At 46.1% G+C, this 16,671-nt stretch overlaps 2 protein-coding genes across 5 annotated transcripts in view; one reads left to right on the top strand and one right to left on the bottom strand.

The window, feature by feature from the left end:
* The window catches only part of ano10a (anoctamin 10a), a 29,578-nt gene extending 18,648 nt beyond the window's left edge, over positions 1-10,930 (top strand). For 3 of the 4 annotated variants that reach the window (XM_076040794.1, XM_076040793.1, XM_076040791.1), the window contains 3 exons: positions 2,316-2,432; positions 3,749-3,765; positions 10,012-10,930. In XM_076040794.1, coding sequence (XP_075896909.1) covers positions 2,316-2,432; positions 3,749-3,765; positions 10,012-10,081 — 204 coding nt within the window. In that variant the 3' untranslated portion in view covers positions 10,082-10,930. The remainder of the gene's footprint in view (positions 1-2,315; positions 2,433-3,748; positions 3,766-10,011) is intronic. The other variant, XM_076040792.1, reaches the window with a different exon arrangement.
* A 2,636-nt stretch (positions 10,931-13,566) lies between these two features.
* snrka (SNF related kinase a) overlaps positions 13,567-16,671 on the bottom strand; it is a 37,676-nt gene continuing 34,571 nt past the window's right edge. Inside the window, exons 6-8 of the mRNA XM_076040688.1 lie at positions 16,355-16,556; positions 16,155-16,264; positions 13,567-15,884 (exon numbers count right to left, since the gene is read on the bottom strand). Coding sequence (XP_075896803.1) covers positions 14,711-15,884; positions 16,155-16,264; positions 16,355-16,556 — 1,486 coding nt within the window. The 3' untranslated portion in view covers positions 13,567-14,710. The remainder of the gene's footprint in view (positions 15,885-16,154; positions 16,265-16,354; positions 16,557-16,671) is intronic.

Here is a 16,671-nt window from a genome sequence, read left to right as displayed (position 1 = left end):
GAGGCTCCACTCCAGGTCAGCCAACAACCGTAAAGTGAGGCTGTCAGTACCATTAGAGTATAATTTAAACCAGAGAACCCAGCTGACTGTTTTTGGTGCCCAAGTCCGTCCCTTATTGACCACAGTGCACCATCTTTTAAGGGAAACGTCCAGCAGTTTAATGCATCATGTCAGAAAGCTGGAATCGTTTCAAATGCGGGCCGTGCATTTCTCTCCCAGGCCCTCAGTAACGCCGTACTTAGTGCTACCTAAATCAAAACATCATCAATGTGACACCACAGCTCGAGAATCCACACAGAATCGCACTTACACATCACATCAGCTTAATATAGGCTAGTCGGGTAGCAATTTATTTCCAAAACTGGCATTTGCAAACAAGACAAGGAAACTAAGGTCACGGACGCTGTCAAAACTCCAAAAATCAAAGGTGGTTTTAAGAGATAAATAAACAACAAAGTCCAGCTAAAGTACGCTATGTGAGTTTAAAGGAATAAATGACCCCACCTGGTACCATCAGAATACACCTGACAGAGTGCAAAGAGAAAACACAGTTAATGGAAGATTACTGAAACACCAGATAATAATAATAATAAGCCTGTGTGTCTTGTCCAGCAATATATTACAACTGAATGTGTTGGCTCTGGGACCCTGCAAAGAATTATGTTCCCCTGGATGAAATTGAAAGTCATTTTGGTGAACTAGGTTGCCCTCTTATCTGCTCTCAGTCTCCTTCCATTTGTTCCCCACCGTAAACTACCATCCATTAATGTGATGAGGAAAAGGGTACTGCATCAAAGGTGCAGAGGGAACTTGGCTGTCCCGAGAGAGAGAGAGAGAGAGAGAGAGAGAGAGAGAGAGAGAGAGAGAGAGAGAGAGAGAGAGAGAGAGAGAGAGAGAGAGAGAGAGAGAGAGAGAGAGAGAGAGAGAGAGAGAGAGAGAGAGAGAGAGAGAGAGAGAGAGAGAGAGAGAGAGAGAGAGCAAATTGATTGATAATTCACATTGAATGTTTTGCATTTGCAACCCATACACATAGTGTCACCCTTGCTGTCCAATAACTTATGTTATTTTTACCCTACATTTTTTTTTTTTAGTTTGTTGTATTGCACCGAGAGAGGGCCCTATGTAACTTACAGTGGTGGAAAAAAGTTTTTGGACACCTCATGTGTACTGTACGGTATTGCACTAAGAATCAGTCTTAAGTCTCTTAGTGCAGTTTATTTTCGGGCAGCCACTGATAGTCACCCACATGCTGCATGTGCACTGTTCCATCCAGCTCACAACTACTGTAGATGGTTCAGCAAGGTGACGTGATTTTGCAACACAACAAGAGTACAAGAGTACAAGCACTACAGAAATTTAGTTAGCGTATTGAATCTTACTAACAATAATGACCAGATTTCGTAAAGTTTTAAGGGCTGTCCGAAAACTTTGTTCCACTCCTATATTTTATAATGCACTTATGATGGGCGCCCGAGCTGTGTGGCCATTTTGACTTTGTGGCGGTGCAGTGCACTAAAACTTTGTGAAGCTGTAATCCTCATACTCTAAATGGTGGATAATAACAATATTACAATACAATAACAATATTTTGCTCGTATTCGTTCTCGCGTCAATATCAGTTTCCTGCTGCCTGCTCATGACTGCGTCACTATACCCCGAACAGAATAAGAACCATTCCAGACCATTTCACACTGCGAGCAGCTGCAAGATGACACGTCTCGGAAGAATCCAATATTTAGATGACTATAATTAAAAGTCGTTGCATAGAAATATTTTTGAAAATTGTCACTTGAACATAGCCTGGGGCTCCTCATCGAGACACATTTACGTTTTAAATAGTTTTGCCTGACATATGGCGCTATGCATGTTAATGGCTGACAATAGATAATTTACCGCCATGGCGAGAGAACAAAGACAGCAGCTTTGAAAGTTGTGTGATTTATTATTATTATTATTATTTATTTATTTTTGAACGACTGGATTCACAAGCTAAGTATAGCAGTAATATAGACACAGAGCATCGGCAAAGAACAATGCAAAAATAAGGAAGGCATCAGAAGTCCAGGCACTGAAAGTAAACATCATTTCATAGTGCAAATATTGTCCTCGTTCTGCTTCAAAGACATTTTTACGGACGATGCCCGGCTGTCTCAATCTGATGTTTTTGCTCATATCCTCCTCTGTGGGGGTTCTACGGTGGAGGAGTATCAACATCCTTTCGCAGCCTTCTGCTATAATAAGCGTGCCTGGAAAAACAAACCGTGAGCATCTGCAGCTCCTGTAATGCGTTGGTTGTTGTTGTTGTGTGTTTCCAGCACGGACTGCTGGCCCTCAAGTTCATCCTGGCCTACCTCATCCCAGATGTCCCCAAACACATCCATATCAAGCTGGCTCGCCTGGAGTTTGAGTCCCTGGAGGCTCTGAAGAAAAAGGTCAGTCCGTGCAGTTTGACACCATTCACTCCGTGTCAGCAGTCCATCGTTACACCTATTTGTTTTTTTTCAGCATGGTGAGTGTGCAGGTCATAACTTGTCCATTAGAGAGAGTTGCTGAATTGGAGACCTGATAATGAATTGGAACGTACCAACTCGGATTACCACAGAGATTGTGGCAATAATCAAATTTGCCAAAATGTTGTACAATTAGGGTACCTTTAAAAAAAAAAAAAAAGAAATGTACATGTATTTTACAGTTGGTTGACAGATGGCAGGCTAATGGTTGCTTAACAAGTTCACACAAGAAACTATGTGTCATTTTTAGTGGTTTTCTTTACATTTCAATAATGTTTCACAAATTTAAAACGTGTGTTAAAACTGATCTGTGGTCAGTTTGATGGCCATGCATCACAACTCTGACGCTGATCAGTTTAGGTCTTATTACCCTTTTTCAGGTTAGACTCTCAAAAACTCAAAAAGAGTGAAAAAAATGGGTTTAAAATTGTAGCTTTTAATCCCACTGAGGTCCGCAAATGGTGGCGGTAGGTGCTATTATTGTATTGTACAGCATGTACATCTTCTCATCTAAACTAAGTGTATGCCTGCCGGATATGTAGTCCCATTTTATATAATGGCATGTAATTGATGAAACTTTCCTTGCAGCGGAATGTAGAGATTAATTTAACTCGCACGTACGTATGCACTCACATGCGCGCGCGCACACACACACACACACACACACACACACACACACACACACACACACACACACACACACACACACACACACACACACACACTTGATGATCTTGTTGAGGCTGTAATCTGACCAAACTATCTGCACACATTTCAGTGGGAGTGATCACATGTGAATCCATTACTGCATGCTGCTGCCCCATAGCTTCCCATTTAGCATCGGGAATGGGCTCTTGAAGCCTGTCCCCAACCACTTTGTCCAAGAAAAATGGTGCGCTTTATGTTAATGCTATCGATACGGCTCCACACTAAAGCATTAGCCCGCTCGCCGTGGCTGCCGTTGGTTTGATGCGGTCCGACAGGCTGAGTGCTCCACCCATCAGCTGTTTGCTCTATCATTTCTTTCTGGTGGGGCTGTTTTTCCCCGTCAGACTCGTGCACCTAAACACCTGTGTGGCCACTTGATGGGTTTGACAGTTTTCAAACCCAAGCGGCCCAAGTGTGAAATGCTGGACGCAGGAGAGTGTTTCTCCCTTTTGTCAGACAGTGATGTTGGCTTTTGATGGGTGCTGTTCTGTGGTCTCTTGTTTTTTGTTTTGTTTTGTTTTGTTTTACAGAGGCAACTTCATGCAGGGTGAGTAGTCCTGGTTTGAAGAGTGAAGTGTAACACTGGTTTTCTCTACTTTATGTGTCCACTTTGGGTTTTTTTTTTTGCTAATATGAGATCTAACTTTGGGAACGTTACGAAGGACCATTTCAACATTCATAACCAAAACTAAAACAAGGTACTGATAATTATGCAGCACATCAAAACTAACCTCATCACTCTAAACTGCGGTTTTATGTTTTGCTTTGTTTGGTTTTTACATGAGACAAACCGAGAAGTCAGTGGGTTTTGGCTGCTCACTTCAGTGTGCCACCCATAGATGACCAGATAATGACTGAACCCGACCAGTGGTACAGCGGGTTATGTCACCATTGGTAACGGTGCTTTTTTTGAAACCCAGGGAGCGTAAGTACCAAAGAAGTAGCACTGGGTACTAAACACAAGGTACTTTTTTATATTGGAAAAGTGCACTAGAGTATAGTAGGGTAGGGTAAAGTAGGGTAGGGTAGAGTAAGGGGGTAGAATCGAGTATAGTCGACTAATGTAGGGTACGGGGTGGAGTAGATTAGGGTGGAGAGAGTAGAGTAGAGTGGGATAGGGTAGGAGTAGGGTATTGTAGGGTAGGGCTGGGTAGAGAAGGGTAGGGCATGGTAGAATAGGGTAGAGTAGAGAAGAATAGGCTAGGGTAGGGTAGGCTAGGGTAGGGTACAGTAGGCTAGGGTGAGAGTAGGTACTGGCAGTGAAACCCGCTATTAGAGTTTGAGTGGGAAAAGCCTGAACTTGGAATTTGGAGCCACACATTTAAGTTTCTCTTTTTTAATATATACATTTATTTAAAGACATAAAAACATAAATCAACTAACGTATCAGAAGGAGAATACACCACTGGGTTTACATGGGTAGTATATGGTTTTAAGCTTAAAACTACCCCGAAACGTCATTTTACAGTAAAATAGTGCTGTAAGCGATTCAACAAGAGGACGGGTGAACTACATGCATTAAATGCACGTTGTGTTGTCACTGTTTCTCGTGCATGTGGTTTAAACAGACTAGACTTTACAGAAGACTTTGAGGACACTGACACAGCGTTGCTCTGAGTTTTCATCCCTTTATTGCAATTTAAACTTGAGCGAGCCGTTGGTTTCACAACAGTTGTGTTTCTCCCCCCTTTGAACAGCAAAGCAAAGTGTATGGATCATGAAGGGCACAGTGTTGTTGTGTAGTTGTGTACGGAGGTGTGACTCACGTGGCGTCACTTTCGTCGTTCCGTGCTTTAATAGCAACTGAGTCCGTCTCAGATCTCAAAAGAGCAGCTCGAGGTCTTTTCTGGAAACTTTCACCCTGACTTTGTTCGACATAAACTGAAAAAAAAAACGTGCCTTTTAAACATAAACAGCCCGTCTTTTCAAAACACAAACGTGTCGTCTGTGGGATTTTCGCCCTTGTTCTTCTTCAAATCCCCCCCCCCCCAAAAAATGAAGGTTGTCTAAAAATACTTGCGGAAGGTTGAGTGCGGGGTGCGGCGAGAAGTTGGAAGTTGGAACTCCCTCGTGGTTGTTTGCATGGATTAAAACACTTTTTTCCCTCCATACTTTTTTTTTTCACACTTCAGACAGAAGCAGTTGTGGTCAGAATTACCCAAAAGGTGAACAAAAGGGAACGCAGCGTTAGAAAAAGTTGGGCACTAATCCTCAAGTGAGGAAAACAGCTGAGCTTTTGAAGATTATGTGAAGGCCGTCCGTGTCAACAGCCTGAGCGTCGGCGGCCCTGCTTCGTTGAAAGAGAAACCGAGGAAACCAACACGACTTTCTGAGAGAGCGTCTCTCTGGAAGATCTGATCACCGACGTCTCACTTGACTGGTGCCTCTGAGCGGCCCGTGTCACAGTTCCGGCCGTTCACGCCCCCCCCTCCCCCCCCCCGTTCACCCGGTCAGTCACCTCCACACGCTGACACACCGGCAGTGCGGCGGCGTGTGTGCGACGGTGTGAAGTCGCGCCGAACTTCTGCTTCCTCTCACTTTGATCCAACGCTGACACATCAGGACAATTAGGCCCCGGACGTGTTGAGCACAGAGTGTCTCCGGCTGAGGGAGAGGATGAGCAGGGGAAGCCAGTTGCATAACCAGCCCCGAGGGTTTGTGTTATTGTTTCCATTTAATATCCACCTCTTGTATGGTCGGAGGTCATGATGGAGTTACTTTTTTTACGGTGGTGGAAAAAAGTCTTTTTTGGACCTTAAAATTTTACTCTCTCTATTACTTTCTAATTATCGTTAAACGTTTGCCAGATATTCTTTTTTTTGTGTGTGTGTGGTTTAAAAGGTTTGGCTGCATCAGAGACGATAAAGATGATTTGTTAGAATTAATAAATGGTAAAATTGTAAAAGGCCTCCCATTCACCCTTTCGCACACACATTCATACACCAGTGGGTGTATGAGGAAACTACATTCTTGTAGTTTATGTACTGTTGGACGCTGGATGTGTTGCAAGGAACATCGCCCTGCTGAAACATCCAGTTCTGAGCTGGCTAGAACAGTCAAAGTTGGTCAGTGTTGGTGACCGCACTAAAATAAACTGCACTTGGGGACTTAGGATTGATTCTTGTGCATGAGGTGTCCCAAAAAAAAATTCCACCACTGTATATGTATATGCTATGGGTGCTCATGGATCAGTAGACCAGGGATTTTTTTGTCTATAGAAGTTCATTTTTCTATTTGGAAGGGAAAGTGAAACATTCGTTCCACCCTCATTACCGCCACTGATTAAACCTTGCTAGCATTTGGTTGAATCTATGATTTGCCTTCAGAATGGCCACCATTCAACCCGGAATAGATTCAACAACCTGCCCGAAACCTTCTTCACTTCAGAGATATTAACATCACGGTGTCGCACAGCTGCTGCAGATTTGTCAGCAGCTGGCACAGGCACCAGGTGTTGCCCTCCGTCGCAGTGGCCCATCTGCTACAAGGTTGGACCTCCTGCGTGCTCAGAGATGGTCCATATTGTGCCTAAGTTTGTGGTTGTTTTAGTCACTGTTCTCTGAGAACCACATGGTTGCATGTAAAAAAAAAAAAAAATAATAAAAAATCCCAGTAGATTAACAGCTTCTGATGTTCACAGGACCAATGGAAACTTTGCAAAAATGTTCATGTTATTACATGAAGCTATCGCGTTATTTCCATACTAAAAAAAAAAAATAGTGCTTAGTATCACTAAGCACTATTTAACGTGATCATTTTCACGTTAAAGCGTGGAACTATCACGTTATTTTGTAAAACTTTCACGTTATAACGTGATCATTTTCACGTTAAAGCGTGAAACTATCACGTTATTTTGTAAAACTTTCTCGTTATAACGCGATAATTTTCACGTTAAAGCGTGAAACTATCACGTTATTTAGTAAAACTTTCAAGTTATAACGCGATAATGTTCACGTTAAAGCGTGAAACTATCACGTTATTTTGTAAAACGTTCTCGTTATAATGCGATAATTTTCACGTTACAATGTGAAACTGTCATGTGACTTTGTGTATAATTTTCACGCTATAACACGAAACCATCACGCTATTTCGTGAAACTTTCATGTTAAAACGTGAAACCATCACGTTATTTTGCGATCATTTTCACGTAAAATAACGTGAATCTATCGCGTTATTTCGTGAAGTGTTCACGTTTTCACTGAGCCCCACCGCGGGGCTGAGCACTTCCAGCTTATCAGCCACATGGACTCGAGTTCTCCGGCTCCTCTGAGGAGGACAGATTCCCATCCGTCCGACTGTCCCGGAGACGATCCCGTCCACGCCCGCGTGTTTCTGAGGTCGTACGAAAGACTCTAATCCGCAGTAGCGAAACGGCCTCCTCAGCACAACCCCACCCCACCTCTACCCCCGGCGGATCAGTCAGTCTGCGCGACTGAAACTTTAATAACATCCAATTTGCCTACTTTGCCAGAAGCGCGAAAGAATTAATAGATTAAAAAGAGAGAGCGAGAAAAAAAAAAAGTTGCTCTGCCAAGATCAGCATCGAGGAAATAAAAAAAAAAAAAAAAGTAGGGACGTCTTCAAAGTCGCACTCTGTAATTTATGGAGAAAAAAAAAAATCCAAGCGGGGAATTTGCCAGCGGTGCTAAAAGCTCACTGCTCACAGTTTACGGCTCGCTGTGCGACCTTGCGGGGGGGGGGGGGAGTGTCCGCGGGCGCGCATGGCGGTGTTTGGACAGCCGCGGGACGATGGCCATGATCCTGTCCAGGTTTCAAGATCAGGGTTTGTTTTTGCTCACTGTGAAACTTCGGTCGTCAGCGTCGGGCTCCTCTGGGCCCGCTGTGGGCGGACTCCTGTCCACCTGTCCACCTGTCCACCTGTACGTCTGTCCACCTGTCCACCTGTACGTCTGTCCACCTGTACGTCTGTTTGGGATTCAGGAGGGATGCACCGATACCACGTTATTTACAGAATAAGTAGAGTACCAGTACTGCACTGATACTGAGTACTTGATAAGGCATTCCTCAGCATGTTTTTCTACAACAAGGGGGTGAGTGTCACAAGTTTCGCTGCAGTACAACACAAATGTAACAAAATTGTCATATGCATCCATACATGTACAACTGGTATCGGTGTCGCAGTATCAGATGTATTTTACAAGTAGAGTACTTAACCCTGGTATCGGTGCCGATACCTGATACTGCGAATGTTACCGATAACCGATACTCGTATCGGTACCGGGACATCCCCAGGATCCAGTAGACACTCCTCCACCCCCCCCCCCCCCCCCACTCCCCCCCACAAGGCCCTCGACACTCCCATCTGCAAGACGCTGTCCAGACCTCCTCGGCTCTCGAGCCTTAATGCGATTTTTCTCGGAAACGCGGAGAGACACTCTGCCTCGGGCCATTTGTCAGACAGGTAATAGCAGCCCCGGAGGACGGAAGCTTTAGCCACCTCGGCGTCTCCCAGAACAGAACAGTTGTAGCCCAGAAGCGTCCACTGGGCGTCTGCCGCCTCGGACTGTCGGGCCGTTCAGAAGTGGGTCACCCCAGGAAATGGCACAGCGAGGAGAGGTGCTGTCGGGCGTGGGGGTTCGCACGTCGTGTCTTGGTTTTGGAGCCGTGAGTAAAGATGCTTGGATCGGGACAGTGGAGATAGAAGGGGGAAAGTATGTTGTTGACCTGACCAGTCTTTATCATTTACCGTCATCGTCCTCTCAATATCTGATCAAGTTCTCGTCACCCTGCGTGAAAAGGAAGGCTGATAAACGAGCAACGCAGACTATTAACCCGCCGGAGAAAACCTTTATTGATCAGTGATCAAGTTATTTGTCCCGGGGGAGAATTTACATGCGGTCAAACTTTCAACCATAAACTACTGTAGCTGGGGTTTGTATTAATGTGAACAACTTTTTTGTTAATTTGGTGAATTATGTCATATACATACTACATATGCTGCTTACAAAAAAAAAAGTTGGGGATATTTGGCTTTCAGGTGAAATTTTAGTCTAAGTTTGAGTCTAAAGTGCACTAAAGCATTTACTCAATGTATTCATTTACTCGCTTATTCAACATAAAAAATATTCTGGTTAAATTACCATTTTTTTTTTTGTCAGGGATGTCGGTAATTAAACAGTCCTTCATCAAAGCATCGTGTCTGACATCATGAGACCACACCCGACAGAGGAGGTCACATGACAAGTGATTGAGACGTTGACATCTTTTGTTGTGGTCTACCGACCACCTGAGATGGAGAAACAACCGCCGCTAGCTTCCACTTACACGCTTCTGCTTTCACGTAGCTTGGCTTTTTTTTTTTTGAGCAGCGTGGTCTCGCAATACAAAGTGGTGCTGACTGGTTCTCATGAATCGTGGTATGGGCCGAATCAGCACGGGGCAGGTTTGTTTCTCCGCAGGAAAAAAAAAACGAGCTTTGAAGCAAGCGGTTCAACAGAACGCAGTTTTGCGTCTGAAGTATCAGTCGATGTGATCGTCGACGTATTGCATCACATCTCCACGTCTTGACCTGAATCAGTAGCAGACAGGCATTTGGTGTAGCAACGCGAGTTGATGTAGAAGCACCTCGTTTGGTTCGCTGTCTGTTTAGACTGAGGGGCAGTGAACGTCTCAGAGGACAGCCGACAACATTACAAATGAGTTGAGCCGAAGAATAAACGTTAGAAAAGAAGCGAGAGATGCGAGGAGGAGGAGGAGGAGGAGGAGGAGTTCCAAACATTTCCACACTGACTTTCACCCTCTTGTTTTTTGTTTGTTTGTTTGTTTTTTTCAGAAAATGCTTGAAGCTGCGGAGCTCAGCAAGGGGGTCCAGTGAGGAGGAGCGGAGGAGCTACAGATATTGACGGACGTTGGCTGCAATCGCTCCACCCTTTTATTTCTCTTCTGTTGTTCTTCAAGCCGGTTGTACTGTAAAGGAGGGCTCGCTGCGGGTTGTGGGTGACATCACACACTGTAAAGACGTGCTGGTGTGACATCAATGAATCAAAACTGTACTGTAGCCAAACATTCTCGAAATGAATGGCTTGCAAAGAGAGAGAGAGAGCTCTACAACATTGTTGTGTCCCTTAGCCACTGATGTCACTTTGGTTGACGTCTGTAGAATTCAGTACTGTTCTAAAGTATTCCTCAATGTTTTCATTAATGCATCAGAACCCCCTGGGTTCTACACACACGCTTTACCAAAGCAATGGCTGGAAAGTTTACGACTATTGACTACAACTGCTGCTTGTACTTTACACTTGCACTTTTTATTTTAGACTCAACACACCAAAGTGAGGAGTTGTTTAAGCGCAAAATACTACTACCCAAATGATCAACGCAAACACTAGCAAAGCACGACAGAGAGAGACGGTTCTCAATGGATACCGACCAGTAAAAACTGATTTACATTTAAACATTAGCGAGGTGAGGCTAACGATGTCGCTCTCTGGCTTCACTTTTAATTCTGCACTTTACTTTCAGCTCCCGTTGGAAGTCTTCCTTTAGCATGGTGCCACTAAGCGTCTGCAAACAATCTCTGGAGTTGAGCTTTTGAAGTGTGCACTCTCGTGACTCCCTACGGTGCCTTGGAAACGCGACGCTTGCGACGACTGTGCTTTTTTTTTTTTTTTGTACGCCGAGAGGCACCTCCCGTCACTCGGCGAACGTCTTCGGCGTGAGGAGGAGAATAAAAGCGTGTGGAATCCATCAAGCCTTGGTTGTTTGACTGTGTGTGCGTGACTGATGTTTGTTATCAAATGAGTTTTGAAAAGGCCAAAAAAAAATAAAACATAATAATCATGTGACCAGTCAATCCATCATATTCTGGGACTAAAAAAAGGGTCAGTGCAATTTTTTGGGAGGAAATATTTGTTTTTGAAATCTTATGCGATGGATTCAACCTCAAATGGCTGCAGAGATGAACGTTAAAGTGGTTCCGCGTCATATTTCATGATTTTTCCGACGTTCCCCCAAAACTCATTCATTCATTCATTTTCCATACCCGCTTAGTCCCGAGCTCAGGGTCACAGGGGTCTGCTGGAGCCTATCCCAGCTGTCCTAGGGCGAAGACAGGGTGACACCCTGCGATGCAGCAGCACTGACCACTGCGCCACCGTGTCGCCCTTCCTCCAAAACGTTCTGTCAGGAACCTGAATCTTCTCCGGTGCGTCGCTTTTGCACGGAGAAAACTGCCCTAAAAAGCAAAAAGAAAAGACAAATCCGAAGCCAGCGTGTATGAGACAGTATTCCACGTTTTATTTTGGATATTACCATAGCTATTTGTAACTTCTGACAACAGATATCAACTACAGAATAATACACTGAGAATTTCCGTCATTTCCAACTCGTATTTTCTTTTTTCCCTTTTCCAGTCTTCTGAGTTTTGTCTTTTATTTTCTCTTCTTTTCTCCTCTCTTCTTCTCTTCGTTTTTTTGTTGGTCCAGTAACATTTCTGTGGCTGATTCACCGAATGTCAAACATTGAAACACATGCACATCATTCACCTGGATACGGCTTGGTAAAGACGACAGTCAGAGAGAGTGAGAGAGAGAGAGAGAGAGAGAGAGTTGAGAGAGACCTGACGCTAGGGAATAGAATTTCTCTTTTGTCCTCACGCCGCCTTGGTTGTTTTTTTTTCTCGTTTTCAATTTTTTTTTTTCTTCTTCCTCTTTTAAATCGGAGACACCCATACAGTACTACTACTATGGTAAGGCTAGGTTTACTGTACAGCTATATGCACCAAAGGGTTTCACTCCGCTGTTCTAGATAAAGAGCACCATATTTACAACTCTATGTACATTTGGTTATTTTTTTTTTTTCCCCAAAGAAAACTCGAGACCCGGGAGGAAAGAAAAAATAGAACAACAAAGCTTTCTTTTTTCCTTTTTTTTTTCACCCCCCCCCAATTTCGCAGCACAGTGTGGCCCAACCTAAGGCCTCACAGGTCTGGAATTAAAAAAAAAAAAAAAAAAAAAAAACAATTAAAAAAGAATAAAAAGAAAGAGTTTCTGTACAGATAGCTGCAACACACAATATAGCTTATTGCCAATGCCCTTAAAAGAATTTCCCCCGCTTTCCTGTCGTTCCATTGTTTGTCACTTGGCCCTTTCCTTTAAAGCTAGACAGTCGCATGAGCTTCTCCTCTTCGCCAACAGTGTGTATTATTCACTAACACTAACACGCGCACACGCACACACGCACGCACACGCACACACTTCCTGTCACGACTAGCAAGACCCTGCAAAGTTGCGCCCCGTCCCAACGTTTCCCAAACAGCAGATTGCTCCAACACAATGTACAAGTTTCAAAAAAATAAACTTTCCTCTGTAACGTATTGTTTATATACACACTGGAAACACACTTGGTGAGCTTTGGGTGAAAACTGGGTGCGGGGTGTGTGTGTGTGTGTGTGTGTGTGTGTGTGTGTGTGTGTGTGTGTGTGTGTGTGTGTGTGTGTGTGTGTGTGTGAAGTCAAGTGCGAGAGGCCAAAAGGTCAAAACAGAACAAACAAACAAACCCCCCCCCCCGACAGCAAAGAGTTAAAAAAAAACAAAAAACTGGAGGATTAAATACAAGTCAGCTGAAAGATTAACACACAAACAAACAAACTCACAAATAAACATACAAAAAAACAAAAAAACAAACCTGTTGGTGGGTATTAAATATGGTGTGTTCACCGGAGGCACCGGGGAGTTAAAACTGGGTCGCCTTGTTCAACTTTAAAGGGGTTTCGTATAGAAAACGTGTTGTGAATTCAAGGAGAAGGGATGGAGGAAAAAAAAGAAAAACATATTTAAAAAAAAAAAAAAAATCCACACAGAGGAGTTTGATAAAAGCAGATTGTCTGAATGCAACAGCCGAGTCCAGACTGGCTGGAGTGAACTGGACGAGAAGTAAACCGAGAGGATGTAAGAGGGTCGGAGGCTCAGGAGTGTGTGTGTGTGTGTGTGTATGTGTGTGACTCTCTGCTGCGACAACCTGTGAGAATAAAATCAAGTCATTCAAAAACGATTGAGCTGATTGAGAGATTCCCCCGTTTCGAGTTCCTTTGTGGGGTTTTTTTTGTTGTTTTTTTTTGAAGGACAAATGACCCAAATGTTGTTACTTGTTACTTATTATTATCAAGTTGTTACAAAAAATTAACCATTTAAGGACAGAGTGAGAATGGTGACCGTGTCAAAAGTGAAAATTAAAAAAAAAAAAAAAACTTTTAGTTTAAAAAAATGCTCTCTTAAAATGACCTTTTCCTCACATGCTTGAACTCAAATTGAGGGTTTGTAATATATACGTATATATTTATATATTTTTTAAGTCAAAATATTTTTTCTTTTAAAACTATATATATATATTTTTTTAACGCATTACCAATTTACTTACAATGTTACGATTTTGACCTTGTGATGTGTGGGTTTTCTTTTCTTTCTTTTTTTTTGTTGCCCTCGAACGCATCATCACTTACAAAGTGCTCTTGTTGTAGCTACAGCGAGTCTCGTTTCGTCGTCTTCGCGGGTAACTGCGCTTCCCCGTTTCTGTCGGCGTCCAAACCGAAAGACAGTGCGGTGAGAGTCCAAGTTGTAAACGGGTGCGAGCCGCCCCGACCCACGGACACGGCTGGGGGGTACGGGAGGACAAAACCAGACGCTAAAAACAAGTTACAAACCTTTTTTTTTTTCTTCTTCTTTTTTTTTTTTAACGTCAGACACGATGGAGTGCAGTACGGAAGCGTAGCGCTGCTGTACTAAATAAAAAAAAAAATGGGGTGGGGAAGGAGAGCGGCTCAGCGTTGTGTAAATACGTGAAAGTTTCACGTTTTTAACACAATCATTTTCACGTTTTTACATGAAACTATCGCGTTATAGTACGTGAAAGTTTCACATTTTTCCGTGATGATTTTCCTATTTTTTCACAAAACTGTCACATTGATGCGAAAGTTTTGCGTTTTTACGTGATCATTTTCACTTTCCAACGTGAAACTCGGATTATTTCGGATAATTTTCACGCTATTTTGTGAAAGTTTCACATTTATACGTCAATTTTTTTTTACGTTTCTGCATGAAAACTTGCATTATTACGCTAAAGCTTTGAGTTTCTAACGTGTTAATTTTCACATTACTGCGCGATAACGAATCGAAGCAAAACGAAACGAGGCATAAGACAAGGCACTATGGCTCGTTTGCACGGTTCAATTAAACTGCACTTTAAGCTTGGTTTAACAACAGGCGAGACCTTAAACTTCCTACGCACCATTGGTGACATTAATATTTTTTTTTATTTTAAATATTTTCCTCCCACGTTTTACCATGGGAGGAAACTTTCGTGAAACTTTCACATAATGAAATGAGACTGAGCCCAACCCTTTTTTTTTTTCCTAGTATGGCAGCGATATGCTTCCGCAGTGCCGTCAACAGGGGGTGGTGGGGGTGGGGAGGGGGGGTGGTTGAGAACCGAGTCCAGCAGCTGCTTAGAGTCTGGTGGCGGGTGGGGGAGGGGCTTCAGATGACCTGGCAGCAGCTGGCCGGCGCCGAGGTGCAGAGCAGGCCGTCGCGGGCGCCGCCCCCCCGCTGGATGTTGACGGAGATGGTCTTCTCGCACAGAGGTAGCTGGAGGACGCCGTTCTTCAAGGTGCTGAGGTGGCCGTGGGCGCCCCTGCAGCGGCCCGCCGCCGACGTCCTGCAGTGGGGCCGCGACGACGGCGTCCGAGGCGGAGCGGCGGCGGTGGCGGCGGGTAGGGTGGTGGTGGAGGTGGAGGTGGAGGTGGTGGAGGTGTCCAGGCTGCCGGTGGAGCAGATGCACATCCTCCAGGACGACTTCTCCTGGATCTTCACGCTGTGGCTCTGGAGGTCGTCGTCGGCCACCCGCCTCTGCTGCAGCTGCGCGCTGAGGCACAGGCTCATCAGCTTCAGGCTCTCCACCAGCTCCGAGCCGCGGCTGGCCGCGCGGGAGGGCCGGGGGGCGTGGCCGAGGGCGGGGGCGGGGCCGGTGCTGCTGTGGTTGCAGCAGCTGGAGGGGCTGTCCTGCCCCCTGCCGGCCCCCCCTGACCCTCCTCCCCCGCCCCCGCCTCCCCCTCCTCCCCCATCGCCCCCTCCTCCTCCTCCTCCTCCTCCCCCTGTGGGACTCCCCCTGTCCGGTCCCGAGGCTCCGCCTCCCCCCTCCCCGGGAGGTTTACCCTGTCCTGAGCTGCTGCTGCCGCCGCCGTTGCCCCCCGAGCTGCCGGGCGGCCCCCCCTCGCTGCTGTCCCTGCGGTTCCAGCCGTAGCCGAAGCCCGACTCCTTGTCCAGGCGCCGGCGGTGGCTCTCCGAGTCGTCGTCGCTCGTCTCCGAGCTGGAGCAGGACGAGCCCCGCCCCTGGCTCTTGCGGCGGTGGTAGCGTTTCTGGGACGAGCCGGGCGAGGAGGCGGAGGCGGCGGCGGCGGCGGCGGCGCTCAGGCTGCTGCCGTTCCCCGCCGCCATGTTCATCTTGAGGCGGCTGAGTTTGGGCGGCAGGCCCTCGTCCAGGTCGAAGTCGTCGTCCGACTCGCCCTCCTCCTCGAAGATCTGGTTGAGCACCGGGGCGCTCTTCCTGGACGTCAGGCGGTTGGTGATGGAGGGGGGCTTGCGCCGCAGGATCACCTGGGTGGGCAGCGGGGACGGGTCCTGCTCCTCCTCGTCCTCCTCGTCCTCCACCACTCTGGCAGCGAGAAAGAGAGAATAAAACAATGATGGGTTAACATTTGGCTTGATTTATGATTTTACCCCCCCATGAACTGCACCCTTATCGTGGTGGAGTTTGAATGCCCGGATGACCCTGAAAATGATGATGACATGAAAAAACAAGACTTTTAAGTGCGCCTTATAGTGCGGAAAATACGGTAATTAGGCCGCCTAAAGTCTCTATCTATCTATCTATCTATCTAAATATTTTGACAATCCAGACAAAGACATGGGGGGAAGCAGGAACCTGAAGAGGCAGGTCCGCTGTTTGGCTCCTGCTGAGGTGGAGGGCGTGGCGACCCTGGTGTTCCCCGACCCCGCACCGGCAGCGTGGCCCGAGGTGGCTGCAGAGCTTCCCTGTGAAATCAGCAAAAGAAAAAACGTGATTAGTATTGATCAAAGTGTCCCTCCCCAGTCGTCACTGCTCCTGGATGGGCAGAGCCTCGCCTGCGTCAGCGGCCCCGGGGAGTCCGTCACCGTGGTCTCCTCCCGCCGGCCCAGGTCCAGCAGGCCCTTGGACCGGTGGCCGTTCAGCAGGTTCTCGGCGCTGCGGGCCGGCGACTGCGGGCCTCCAGCGTGGGAGATGGAGGACGCTGCCAGGCTGTCCTCGATGTCCTGGTGCATGTCCACTCTGGTGGGCCACGACTGCCTGTTGACGTGAAAACAGATGAGGGTTCACCGTCGTGCGCCGCTGCGGCCTCGAGAGACTCCGCTCGGCGCGAGGCCTTCAGTTGATACCTCCTCCAGCCGGGCCTGTCCCCATA

Source organism: Nelusetta ayraudi, unplaced genomic scaffold (assembly GCF_046127955.1).
Source record: "Nelusetta ayraudi isolate G7.1 ecotype Tasmania unplaced genomic scaffold, CSIRO-AGI_Nayr_v1 ptg000063l, whole genome shotgun sequence".
Taxonomy (NCBI): Eukaryota; Metazoa; Chordata; class Actinopteri; order Tetraodontiformes; family Monacanthidae; genus Nelusetta; species Nelusetta ayraudi.
This window is presented reverse-complemented; position numbering and strand designations above follow the sequence as displayed.